Here is a 14,525-nt window from a genome sequence, read left to right as displayed (position 1 = left end):
CACTAGAAATTCAAAGGTTTTCGCGTTGAAAAACCCAAATGAACTCTTAGATGTGCAGAGTGCCAGATCAATGCAATTATGAAAAATATCTACATGTAATCTTATTCCAAGGTCAGTGAATATCCTTTTGTTTTCAGAAAAGTCATGTTCTCCCTTGAGCATGAAATTCTTTCTCTCCCCTTATATTTCCCAAATAAACTTATCTCATGGTATTATTCATCTCCTTCCTGAAATTCTTTTCTGTAAAAGTAGGCAATGAACTGGAGGAGAGGAACTTGAAGAGAGGCTGGACTGATTTTCCCGTTTCCTACAAAGAGTAATTCCTCACTACAGGTCCCTGAGAATCCCGTGGCAGGGATCAATTTCCACCTGTGTAGTTCATGTGGGACGCAGGTGTAGGGTTATTTTATGTGTGTGTATGTGTGTGTGTGTGTGTGTGTGTGTGTGTGTGTTTAATTCTTATTAATTGAATCCTTTATTCAATTAAGAGAGTCTCTTGCCCGCACGCCTGGCTGTCTTCCCTGGAGCCCCTCGGAGGGGATGGGCTCCAGCTTCCCTCCCTGCCCCAAGCAGAGCTCCCAGCGGCCGAAGACCATCGGAACCTAGCTACAGCCATGCTTGAGGCTCCTCTCCATATGTTCAGACAGGCCTCATGCATTAAGGTACTGGCAGAGGAACCCAGGTGTGTGTAATCCCATCAAGAGTCAACATACAGAGACTTAAAAGCAAGCTCCCAGAAGATATGTTGTAGCCTGCTTCTCCCTCTGGGAGAAATTGGTGAGCTTCTGAGCATTTTCTGCACTCATAGGACAGCCTTGCAAGCTTCCCATGGTGTATTCATATGCTAAATCCAGTAACAAGCTGGATCTCATTCCCCTGACCCTGTAAGAGCCTCCAGTGTGACATCGTTGGGAGTGCCGAGTCGAGAGAGACTTCTAAGATCTCAGGGAAAGGACGAATGAGAGGTTACTGAGCCCGCTCGAGAAATCGACGATTAATGGGATTTCGTGATTTGTGATACGTGATTAATTGAATCGCCAGGAGATACACAGTTACAAAGCTGTTTATGGCTGGTTTTAGTCATACAATATTCCAATACCCGTCTCTTCACCAGGGTACATTTCCGACTATCATTGTTCCCAGTTTCCCTCCGCCATTCTCCTTGCCCCCTCTCTGCTTCCCCCTCCCCACACACCAGCAGCCTGTGTCTATGGCTAGAACTTTTTTCTCTCTCCTTTTGGGCATTATGGTTTGCAATATAGGTACTTAGAGGTTATCATGTTTGTTCCTTTACCTACTTTCAGCATACAGTTATTTTATTTTATTTATTTATTTACTTATTGAGTTACCATAAGATAAAGAGTTACAAAGCTAATCATGGTCGGGTTTCAGTCATAAAGTGTTCCAACACCCATCCCTTCACCAGTGTACATTTCCCACCACCAATGCTCCCGGTTTCCCTTCTACCACCCTCCTCCCACCACCCTGTCTCTATGGCAGGCACTTTCCTTCTCTCTCTCTTTCTCTCTCTGTCTCTGTCTCTCTCTTTGTCTCCCCCTCACTGTGTCTCTCTATCACTCCTCTTTGAGGCATTATGGTTTACATTACAGGTACTGAGAGGTTATCATGTTTGATTCTTTACCTGTTTTCAGCACACAGTTCTTACCCAGAGTGACTGTTTCCAACTATCATTGTCATAGTGGTCCCTTCTCTATCCCAACTGCCTTCTCCCTCTGCACTTGAAGCAGGCAGGCTTCCAACCATGGACTAATCCTCCTGCCCTTGTTTCTACTGTCCTTGGGTATTTATTTTGTACTTTTTTTTTTAATATCCCACAAATCATTCTATGTCTGTCTCTTTTCCTATGGCTCATTTCGCTCAGTGTAATACTCTCCTCGCCCATCCATTTATAAGTGAATTTCATGACTTCATTTTTCCTGGTGGTTGCGTAGTATTCCATTGTGTAGATTTGATGACTGCTGTGTTAAGGTGTTGAGATATTAAGATCCATACTAGAGAGGTGCTCAAAGCAGACTTTCATCATTCCTAAACCTCCCCAGGCACTTCCCTGGTAACCGAGGTAGATAAAGAGAAAAGCATTAGACTCCCCTCTTGAGGCTGCCATGTCTTCTCTCCCTGCTTGGTGAAAGTCACCTGCAACAGTATGTAATAAGTATATAAGCAAATTAAAAAATGTAGGCTCTATAAGTGTTTTGAGGAAATTGGGTGAGGGGAACATAGTAGGAGAGAGTAGAGATGAGGTGATCAGGAAAGCTTTAAGTAAGACACATTGAATGAGCTCTTTAAAAAAAAAAGGTGAGTTAAGGTAGAGTATTGGAGGCAATTAGGAGAAAGTTATAAAGAACTGGACTGTAGATTATAATAAGGATTTGGGATTTGTTTCCCTGAATTAACAATTATTTTGTTTGATTCATTATGGTCATTTTATTCCTATATTAGCAACCTCTATTGTTGCTCTAAATAGATTATTCCTGACTTAAATTTTAAATTTTTGCCTCCCTCTTAATGTAGAGTACAGGTTACAAAGTGATATGGATTAAATTAATTAATTAAATGCATATGTATGTAAATATATATATGTATTTGCCACAGCCAGTCATGCTCAAGGCTTACTTCTGACCTTGTGCTCAGGGAGCATTCTTGGTAGGCTTGGGAGTCCATATAGGATACAGGGGAACAAACCCAGGACAGTCACATGTAAGGCAATTGCCTTATCTGCTGTAGTATCTCTCAGGCCCATGATATGAATTTCATTTTATAATTGTTGATGTTTTTGAGGCATATGGCTTTCATAATTTTTCATTTTGGATTGCTTTAGCAAGATTCTGTATTTAAAGTTCCTGTAATTCAAACACATATGCAAACACTCATGTACACAAACTTATAGATTTGTGTTCTAATAATAAAACCTGATGTGCTTTCATCTGTATGTCCCTTCCTCTACTTCTCTCCTCTTTTCCATTCTCTTCCCTCTCTGCTCTCCCTCTTTCCCCTTTACATCCATAAACTCTTCCTTTCTTCCTATTTTTAGCTGGACTTCCATGGTGACTTACACATTGCTATTGGTGCCTGGACTTTTGGAAAGGTACCAGCAGTACTGGAAATGAATTATATCACTGTGAAATACTTTTGACAGTAATCTCTTAGATCTGTGTTTTCCTCACAAGTTTGTCTAATAAGTGCCTTGCTTTTTTCCATTTCTAGGTCACAACACTTGTAAATTGTCCCCAGAATCCTTCGAATAGGAAAAAAGGACGTTCAAAAAGAGCCAAAGTGCTTTTAGCTTCTGTGGAGGAAGCAACTTGGAATTTATTAGACAAGGGAGAGAAGATTGCGCAGGAAGCCACAGTGTTAAAGCAAGAGCTTGCTGCTGCGCTTGGAGACGTCGGCAAAGAGAGTGAGTCCTTTAGTCATGTTTCGGAGCAAAGTTCCTATCCTAAGGGTGCTGGTTACAAATTGGATTTTTGACTGTTTGTTTCTGTTGTCTGGAGTTTATCCGTCTTTTCTAGAACTCTGAGGAGTGAGATATGGGAGACAGAGTGACTCATTAGGCAGTTCTAAGCCTCAGGATCAATTTCTTAGTTCTTCCATTTTAGGAAACTGCTTTTCTAATCATGCCATTGTTTATTCACTTTTTTTTTCACTTTTCCTTTTGTTTTTTTGGGCCACACCCAGTGGTACTTGGGGTTTACTCCTGGCTCAGCATTCAGAGATCCCTACTGGTGGGGGTTGTGCGATCATATAAGTTGCCTGGGATTGAATCAGGATTAGCTACATGCAAGGCAAGCAGTGTATTCATTGTACTGTCACTCCAGTCCTGCCTTTGTTTATCCATAACAAAAAATAAGGGAGAGAAAATATTAACTTTTTGTCATAAGATGTAATGAAAAACGACTAATGTTGAATATACATTTTTTTCCTCATTCCTGAGTTAATTATTAAGTTGTTGAGTTTCAGACTTGATCTCTGCCTGAATTAATATTTTATTATTTAAGATTTTTTTTCTAGAAGTTTGAATTTTATAAAATTTAAAATACTCTTTCCATGAACTATGCGTAACTCATGTTGCCACAATGTTAATATTACATAATGAAATGTACGTTTCATCTTTAGATATTTTTAATTATGATAAAACAGCAGCTATCTAATGAATGCAACTCTCATTGCAGGCTGTTTTACTGCTCAATCAATAAGCTTTGATCAGGGGCCAGGGAGATATACAGTGGTTAAGGAACTTGCTTTTCATGTATACCCGGGATCCATCTCCAGTGCCCCATATGGACCCCTTCTGGTCCCCTGAGTCTGCCAGGTATAATCCCTAAGTGCAGAGGAAGGAGTAAGCCAGGTGTGGCCCTGAAAAAGAAAAAAACTTCCTTGGTTAATGAAATAATTTTATAGATCAGTTTATTCCCTATTTTAGAGGAATTACTTTCAGTATTTTGTTATTGGATATGATATTAGCTGTGGGATTCTTGCATATGGCTTTTACTATGTTGAGGTAACTTCTATCCCCATTTTACTAAAGTTTTAAAAATTAAAAATGGCTATCGAATCTTTTTTGTTTCTGATATAATCACATGATTATTATACTTCCTTTCCTTGATGTGATGTATCCCATCAATTGATCAGTATATATTGAATAAGTCATCCTTGCATTTGTTCAATGAATTCCACTTATTTCATGGTGTATGATTCTTTTGCTTACTGTTGAATTTGGTTTGCTAAGATTTCATAGAGGATCTTTGCATCTATGTTTGTCAGGGTTATTGACCTGCAGTTGTTTTTGTTAGTAATATTTAGGTAATGTTGTCTCATAGAAAATGAAAAAAATTTCTTTATTATTAAAGAAATACACATTAAAATGACAATAAGATATGAACTCACATATGAGAGAAGGCCTAAACCAAAAAGGCCAATAACAGGTGTGGATAAATAGAAATAATCAAAACATTCCGGTGGAAATATAAATTTATTCAGCCTCTATGAGAAACAGTCAGACATTTCTCGAAATATTAAAGATAAATCTACTCTATTATCCAGGAATTCTATTCCTAGGTATCTAGCAATAAACACCAAAGCACTTGCCTTGTGAAAATATATGTATACCTATATTCATTGGAGCACTATTCACAATAGTCAAGCTCTGACACAACCCACATGCCCAATGACAGATGAGTTGATAAAGACATGGTTTATACACAATGAAATACTACTCCTTAAGGAAAGGTGAAATCTTATCTTTGCTATGACATGAACGAAACTGGAGGGGTACAAGATAAAGTTAGGAGAAAAACAAGTATCAGATTATTTCACTCACATATGATATATATATGTATATATATAAATATGTATGTGTATATATAGGTATATATATATAAATGCAAAGCAGGAAATAGATAATGTCCAATGGAACACGTCCAATCCTTCGATTCTAAGCAAAGAATGAGGTTACCAATTTGGGGAGTGGGTAAAAAGTGAACTGTGGGATATCAGTACTTTGTTAGTTGAATGGTAATATTGTACCCCAAGGCATATGGACATTTACATTCTTGAAAACAATGTTATCTCAATAAAAAAAAGAAAAAACAGAATAAAAGAGAAAAAAAATGTGGTGTGACACAAAAGACTGGCATAATGCGCATTTTTTCATATGCCTGTTGACCTGTGTGTCTTTAAGGAAGTGTCAGATCATCTCCTTTCCCCATTTATGGATGGGGTTATTGTATTTTTTGTTAATGAGTTTTGTGAATGCTTAATATGATGCATTTGTGCAAATATTTTTCTTATTTCAGTCAGGTGTCTTTTTATTATAGCTTGAGTTTCTTTTGCTATGTAGAAGGTTTTTAATTTGATGTAGTTCCATTTCTTTATTTTTGGTTCTCTTTGCCTCTGTGGTCCTCTTGCTGAAGACACCTCTGTGGGCAGTTTCCTGTAGAGTTCTGTCAGACCAATATTCTAAACATTAGAAATTCCTTCACCTCTGGGTAGATGCTGTTTAATTCAGTACTATTATATTGGTCCCAAGGGAAGTAGTATGCACACTGACTTTATTATGATCTGTTTCTTAGTCTCTATTTTTTTCCTTGGGCCTCCTGTGTTTACTTTTCTCTTACCCAAGTTTCAAGGTCTTGCTTCGGCTATGCTGAGTCATAGTGTTAGGTGCCAGGTACTTAATATTGGCCACTGGAATAGCCCTCATGTTGTTTTGCAGGGAAAAGTTTCATATCTTAGAGATATCTTCCTGTTTGTGTCTCTTTGCCCTTGTGGTGGTTTCTTCCTTGTCCTAAACTGTGACTCCTATCTGGATGCTGCCTTTTAATCCGTGTGTGTGCGTGTGCGCGCGTGTGTGTCTGTGTGTCCGTGTGTGTATCTGTGCATGTTAGTTCTGTTTGTCGATGTTTTAGATGTACTTCTGTGTAAACCAATCCATATTTACTTATAGATTTGTTGGGATGATAGGAGAAGGTAAGCATAAACTCTCTGTTCCACCATCTGGAACCACTCAACCTAAGAAGGAGCAGTTATTCAACATTTTTAGCTTAATAAATGTAAATTATTTAAAAAAGAATGTCTCAAAGAGAAGTCTATTTGGAATCTGGGATTATGCAGCATATTATTCACTGAGTTATATTATACCATGTGAAGTACTTACATATATGACATATGCTGCATAGACAACAAATACATTTGGTCAAAGTTTAACAAATGCTTTATATGGACTCTTTTTGTCAGACTGCCAGATTGAACTACTGCCACTTGAGTGTGGGAAGAAAACAGTGAAAGAGCAAATGGTTGTGGAATTTGGGGAATTGCCAGTGCTCTCCTATGGATTGCAGAGATAGTGACAGTGAGAGCACTAAAACTCTCACGTTAGTGCACAGTGAGAGCACTAAAATTCTCAAAAAATTGGAAGAAATTTTAACTCAGTGGTGGAATTGGTCTTTCAGGAGAGAGAATTCTTATTTAAGCAATTATGTATGTTACTGGAAGCATATTTATAAAAGCTTCTGGCTTTAATCCTTCCCAACCATATTCCCTTTTAAGGGTTTACTTTGTCCAGGGGCATAATGTGTGGATCAATGAAGAACAAATAATAAGTTTAATGTAATTGGGAAAATTAAAAAATATTGAAATAGAGGATTTTATATTTTATTGTCTTATTTTCAAGAAGATACTAGAGACTTAACTTAGGGACATTTTCTTCTAATTTTGGATGTATAATTAATGTAAGCTTGCTATAGAATTCTTTCATTCATTTTACTAGTCTTTAACTGCTTTAGTGGACATTTGGTTATCTATAGAACTTGCTTGTGGAAGATGGGACATAGGTATTATTTTATTATTATTGTTATTATTATTTAATTTTGAGCTACATCCAGTGGTGCTCAGGGGTTAGTCCTGGCTCTGCACTCAGGAATTATTCCTGGTGGGCTTTGGGAACCGTACGGGATGCGAGGGCTTGAACATGCAAGGCAAGAGCCCAACCTACTATGCTGTCTTTCTGACCCCAGAACAAGTATTATTAAGAGTATTAGGTAGTATTAGGAAGGTAGTGAAAAGTTATGGATATAATTGTAGAGATCTAGAAAAAGTGGTCCAATAGTGATTATTTATATTGGCACTCAAGAACTAAGAGCTTTACTCCTATACTTTCAGTCAATGGCAAATAATTGAATCTTTTTGAGTGGGAGTGGGGGCCACCCAGCAGAACCTACATGATATGGGGTATTTATAGTATCACGTATATCATTCTACATATTAAAGGAGAATGTCATCTTTAGAAGTAGAAAGAGGAAAAGCATATGTTCCTAGAGGTTTACAAATATAAACCTGTGTGTGTGTGTGTGTGTGTGTGTGTGTGTGTGTGTGTGGTGATATTTGGTCTGTTGAGCTAGATAACTTGATTTTAACATTTGGATTAATATTATGAGTTTCATAGCAAGTTCTTTCTTAATGTAATTATGTATTTCACAATAATAAAATATATTTATAGAGATATAATTTTGTATATAAATTTGTATTTTTTATAAAATTCTGGAGACAGTTGTTTTGTATATAAATTTTGTATATAAGTCATATAAAATGTATATAAATTTGTATTTTTCATAAAATTCTAGAGATAGTTGTCTCTAGAATTTTATGAAAAATACAAATTCAATCGTTAATTTAGTTTTGCTAAATAATGACTAATAAGTTTGTTCCATAAAATATGACTAAGAATCTGGGTTTAACAAAATTTTTAAAGATTTGTCAATCATATTTAAAGCTATAGAAGAAATTGCTTTAAGAGATGAGATTCCCCAAAACGGGGTTGGATTTTCAGTAATTCAGACTTTAGCTCTTGCCTCCAGCTAGTCATAAAAATTAAATGGAATTATAGATTTGAATTACAACAACAAAAAGCGACAGTTTTTACAATATTCTCTCCCACCCCACCCCTGCTGGTGAACCCTGCAAGAACTCTTGTGGAGACAAGCTGTTTGCTCTCCTAATAGGGCTGAGCTACTCCCATCCCTCTGCTGCCTACAGGTAAACCCTGAGAACTCTCTCAGCCCTGGCGCCCCGAACTCCATCTACCCAGGATCTCTGTCTGATCACTGATGTGAAGGCAGCTATTGCACCAAACATAATAAAGGGTAGTAATCAGCTTGCACTAATAGACAATGCAATTATCTTGGAAAGATATGGAGCACAGAAGACCCCTCTTATCTTATGGATGAGGATTTCAAAGTGGCACTGATCAGTTGTTCCCAAAACGGAAGAAAATAATAGAGGAGAATTATAAACAAAAAGGAGAAAGTATGAGAATATTTTAATCAGAAATCAGTGATCTGAAGAAAATAGTAGAACTAAAAAAATGCAATAGAGTAGGGGCCAAGACATATTATAGGGTTTAAGGCCTATGCCTAGCATATGTCTAAGCTGGGTTTGATGCCTGGCACCAAATGGTCCCTGAATATCATTAGGTGCAGTTCTAGAGGCTCCTGAACACTACCAGTTATGGTCCTGGAGACAGGAGATTACAAAATAAATGATTTTGAGTTATTTTCTTATGACTAATTTGCAAATATTTATTAAGTACTTAATATTTTGATTAAATATTTGGTATTTATATTTGGTATATTTGATGCTGTTTTGGGTCTTGAAAATGTAGAGATAAATTAGATATATCACAGTTTCTCTAAGTCTACTGAACAGAGCGTAAAATGCTCTAACCATGTCTAAAAAATGCGATTTTAATGGTACATCAAAAGAGAAGCAATATGAAGGAACAAGAATGTTTCTAAACTCTCATTTTCTTTTAGTTCATCATGTCTATAATTTATAGAAAGGTGTGTTTTATACCTAGCCTGTCTATTTCCAGATACTTTTCTTTAAAAAATCAAATATTTATTGAAACGTTCATATATGCCAAACTCTTTTCAATGTGCTAGGATCAGAAAAGTAAAGGAGGCATATAATTTGTAGAGATGACTGATATTTTGGTAGGAAGACAGGCAGTGAGCAAGTAAACACTATTTGCTTCTGATTTGTAAAGGGTATTAAGTTCTTTTACTTTGGAACTTTAAAAAATATTAATATAAAAGAGTTTTCTCATATAATTATTGTCTGACCATAATAATTATATGATTTTAGGTTTCTAATAAAATAAAATAAATATAAACTTATGAGTTTCTTATTGTATAAGGGAATAATTAATTTGATGTTTTTGGATGTTCCAAGAAATATTAAGGCTTATTTCTTTTTAAATTTATTCTTTCTTTAATTTTTTTTTATTAGCGAATTACTGTGAAGTACAGTTACAGGCTTACAAACTTCTGTGCTTGCGTTTTAGTCATACGATGATCGAGTACCAATTCCTCCACCAGTGCCCATTTTCCACCACCAATGGTCCCAGTATCCCTCCCATTACCCCTGCCCTGTCCCCTCCACCCCGCCCTGAATCTGTGGCAATGTATTCCCTTTTGCCCCCTCTCTCCTTTTGGGTGTTGTGGTTTGCAATAGACGTATTGAGTGGCCATCATGTTCAGTCTATAGTCTACTTTTTGGTACGCCTCTTTCAACCTGAATAGGTCCTCCCAACATCCTTTACTTGGTGCTCCCTTCGATATCCGAGCTGCCTTTTCCTCCAGCATGTGAGACCGGTTTCCAAGCCGTAGAGCAGACTCCTGGTCCTTATCTCTACTAAGGTTTATTTCTTTTGTATACTTTCTGGACAGGCCAAGATGCCTCCATTGACCATGCGTAACACTTAAAGATACAGCACATATTTTAGTATGAATTGTCTGTCACTTATATGTGCAGTCTAATACTAGTTGTCTTGACAAGTATGCCCACTAGAACTAGTAATAGGAAATGTGCTGTAGGCTTCATTTTCATGTATGTCAAATGGGAGCAGACTTGCATTTTCACTGGAATCCTGCCACTGCTAAGATACTTTGCTATCTATTTTTCATTGCAGTCCTCACAAAGATTACCCTGACTCAATTGAAGAGCCAAGGAGATTAATGAGGAGATTTTGAATCCATTATAGACCCTCTTAACTAGTGCTCTCCTTTCCAAATGTGGGGAGATGATATTTTATACAAAAATGAATTTGTTTACTAATTCAGAGTCTCTCAGCTGCAAGTTTGTAAAGCTTAGGCCAGCAGCAGCTGACAACTTTGCATGGAACATGAATACTTTTAGCAAGGCAGGTGATGTTGCCACTAGGTAGGGAGCTGTTGCCTTTGTTGGTGACTTGTAAACATTTGTATTAAAAATGTGCATACAATTTATGTGCATAATACATAGACTGAAGCAATTTTAAGATTTATCTTTTTTTTTTACATCTCCATACTACTTTATATTCAAGATTTGTGGTACCCTAGGTTTACAACTCTTTTTTTTCCTTCTAGGAATTAGAAATCAAGACTTACTCTCATTCATATTAGTCAGAGAAAACGATTCCTTCTAGAAGTGTTTATTCTTGGAAAATGGTAGTCTGAAGTGTAATTAATCTTCCTAAAGGTGTATTTGGGTACTTTGTTAAGCAATAAATGCCATTGTGGAATTTCTAATATTGAATCTTTAAAATGTTACTTATTGTCTCCTTGATTATTGAGTGCATTTTTTTGGGCACAAGAAAATAAATTGCATCCTAGGAAAGAACAGAGATTAAAAATGTTCTGGTATCTATTTTGGGTCATTGGTGTTAAAAGATTTTATCCTTGAAACTCATCTGTGCTGAGCATTTATTTATAAAAGAAAATAGCAGTTCATTTCAGTTAACTGTCAGTAAGAAACAGGTTAGCTCCATCCACTTGCTCAAAAACATTTCAGTTAGAACTTAGATCAAATGTTTGGTATTTGCCACCAATTACTCATAGCCTATATATGATTTCAAAGGCAACAGCTGCTGCCTTATTTCCATGTATTGCTATGTTGATGTTGTGTGTATTTAACTGTTATTATATATCAAGAGTGTTCTTAGATAAGTATAAAATCACAGTACAATATAATCTTTGAAATCAAGTAGACAGTGTGCTTCAGAAGGTGCAGTTCATTCTTCGTTTGAAAGTAGACCATGAACTCTTGTTCTAACACATTTTAACATGCAAACATGATGTCTTGTGGCTGGCAGAATGTTTATGGAAACACTTCCATTGAAGACTGATGAGCTAATTAGCTTCATTGCTTGTAAACTACTAATTGCTGGAAAACACTCAACCTGGCATCCTTTAGCATTCTCTGTAAAAATCTGTAGCAGGCTCATATTCAATTGATATTCTCTTTAAAAAATTATGTTTTGGCCTCCCAAGGTGTTTTCAGGGAACTCTTAGCAAATCTTGGTGATTTTTCAGCTGGCCAAGAGTTCAATGTGGGGTCTGAGGATGTGGTGTTGCTAGATTCTGTTGTGCCAGGGACTACCAGTGCCACCCCATAGCGCTGGGGGACGGGATTGAACCCAGATCAGACATGTGCACCTGCACTGACTCCCTGGATCATGGATCTGATATTCTAAGCAAACTTCATTATTCTCCTTCTGAGGTGTGTTGGACACTGGGACGTACTTAGTGTTTTTTTCTCCATTTTAACTTTAGTCACTTGGTATGTTGGATGATGACATATAGATAGTCTGTTTTGAGAAATAATAGTAATGCTCCTTTTGAAAGTAGGAGAAATTCTGTCAGATACCCACCATTTACTTTGATGTATAATGCATAGACTGGAGCAAATGTTTAATTCATGTTAACTGATTTGGAAGTGATATGTCCTCAAGTTAAAATGTAGCTTAGAATCTTAGGAGGTAAAAATTCTAAAATCACAGTTGTGTTTCATATGTTATCCATGGCTTTGATCTCTCTGATTATAAAGATGGCATAACTCTATAACTATCTTATAAATATATTCAAAGGTAGCAGAGTAGGTATAATGCTAACACATGTGTGCTCACATGTGAAGCTTGCACTTCCAGCCTTTGAGCCATCTTAGTCTTTGAGATGCTTTTTAGTGAATTTAAAATAATAATTATGAAAAATATGAAATATCTCAATAATTTTTGATTGGTTATAAATTGATATATTTTGATTCTATGAATAAAATGTAAAAATTTCTTTGGCAAGAATTCCTGGCCAACGGGGATGATACCGGTGCTCTCCGCCGAGATTTGACCCAAGTGGCCACACTTTTGGGCAGCCCCTCTGCTGCTGATCGACCACAATCTGGAGGCCAGCTAGACTACTTTTGGTCCCAGCAACTGCTTGCAGCCATATCTCTAGACTGTGAACTAAGCCATTGCCCCATGCTGCCCCAGGAAGAGAAATGATGCAATTTCTTTTTTTCCCCTTTTTTTATGATGCAATTTCTAACATAAATCTCCCTGGACTTAATTACTAAAATACAGAAATCCTAAACCATAGAATTTGGCAATAGCAGCCGTGCGACTTCATATCTTGTCATTCTCAGCGATGGAAAACTAATTATCAAATGCTTCCTTGTCAGTAAGGCTGTTTTTTTTTGGGGAAACTCCAACAACAATAGTGAGTTTTGTGTTGAAATATGGAATGTAATCAAGGTAAAGAGAAAATGAAGTGAAATTTATCAGTGGGGGTGGGTGGGTGGGAGGTATACTGGGGGTTTTGATGGTGGAATATGGGCACTGGTGAAGGGACGGGTGTTTGAGCATTGTATAACTGAGACATAAGCCTGAGAACTTTGTAACTTTCCACATGGTGATTCAATAAAATTAATAATTTATAAAAAAATAGAATTCCTGGCCGACTTCGACCATGAGTGTGGAAAGGTCGGACTGCAACCGATCTTACGAAGACAATGCTAATGAGAAACGGACTAGTTCCCAATGTTCCATTTACCCTCAACGGAACGAACATTTCTGAATGCAGCAGTTATGTGTACCTAGGTCGAGAACTTAATATGACAAACCAGCTGGCACATGAACTGCGTAGGAAAAGAGAGCAGTGTGGAACGCCTTCAAGAGCATCGAAGAAGTTGTTAAGATGATGAAGAATCTCCAGCTTCAGGCACATCTTTTCGACTCCACCATTCTTCCTGTACTAACATACGCCTCAGAGACCTGGGCCCTACGAAAACAGGATGAGAATGCTATTTGGGTATCCCAAAGAGGAATGGAAAGAGCTATGCTTGGAGTATCATGTTTCACTCAAGTGAGAGAAGAAATCCGGAGTTCTGACCTCCTTCGATGATCAAGAATCAGGGATGCTGTCTCGTTTGCCAAAGCATCAAAAATCAGATGGGCTGGACACATAATGCGATTCAGACACGACCGCTGGACTAGAATTGTTACCGACAGGATTTCACAGGACATCAAAAGACCTTGTGGCCATCCACCAACGAGATGGTTAGACTTTTCCATCAAGATCCTGAATGAATGGTTTGAGGCTCTTCGTGTTCCTGGACTGAGCAGATATATTAGCACGCGGTAGGGACAAATGGAGACGTGACTGGCACCTGCTTGAACAAATCGACGAACAACAGCATGACAAGTGACAAGTGATATGACATTGATTTGTTCATTTCAGTCTTTAACAAATGTTTCTTAAAAGACATTTTAATAGTTCTCTGATATTCCAGAAATTACTAGCCAGTGTTCTATATAACCTCTTTAGAGTCTTCAGCATATTCCAAAGGGTGGCACAGATGAAAAAAACACATGGTCGGGAGGCACTACATGAGACCACAGAGCCAAATAGTAAACAGGGGGTGCATAGGAAAGAGACGAGGTTAGAAAGGAGTGACAATCAGGAAAAGACTGAGAAACATGGAGCTAAGCAATCCTATTACTTTATTGATTCTAAAGAGATAAGTCTATTGGCCATATCAGAATTTAATCTTAACAGTGAGGATGAAATGAGATGGCAGAAATTATGGAATGTTGTAAAATTCATGTGCCACAAGTCTCATGAGCAATCCTTACCAACGAACAGTTTAAAAATACTTCCTTTTGTCTCCAGTTTATATGATTACAGTTTATATGCTTTCAG

The 14,525-nt window shown here is 37.3% G+C and overlaps 1 protein-coding gene across 1 annotated transcript in view; it reads left to right on the top strand.

Moving 5' to 3' along the window:
• CTNNA3 (catenin alpha 3) overlaps window positions 1-14,525 on the top strand; it is a 1,605,010-nt gene that overhangs the window by 36,158 nt on the left and 1,554,327 nt on the right. Inside the window, exon 2 of the mRNA XM_004617094.3 lies at window positions 3,226-3,418. Coding sequence (XP_004617151.1) covers window positions 3,226-3,418 — 193 coding nt within the window. The remainder of the gene's footprint in view (window positions 1-3,225; window positions 3,419-14,525) is intronic.

The sequence above is a fragment of the Sorex araneus genome, chromosome 5 (genome assembly GCF_027595985.1).
Source record: "Sorex araneus isolate mSorAra2 chromosome 5, mSorAra2.pri, whole genome shotgun sequence".
Classification (NCBI taxonomy): Eukaryota; Metazoa; Chordata; class Mammalia; order Eulipotyphla; family Soricidae; genus Sorex; species Sorex araneus.
This window is presented reverse-complemented; position numbering and strand designations above follow the sequence as displayed.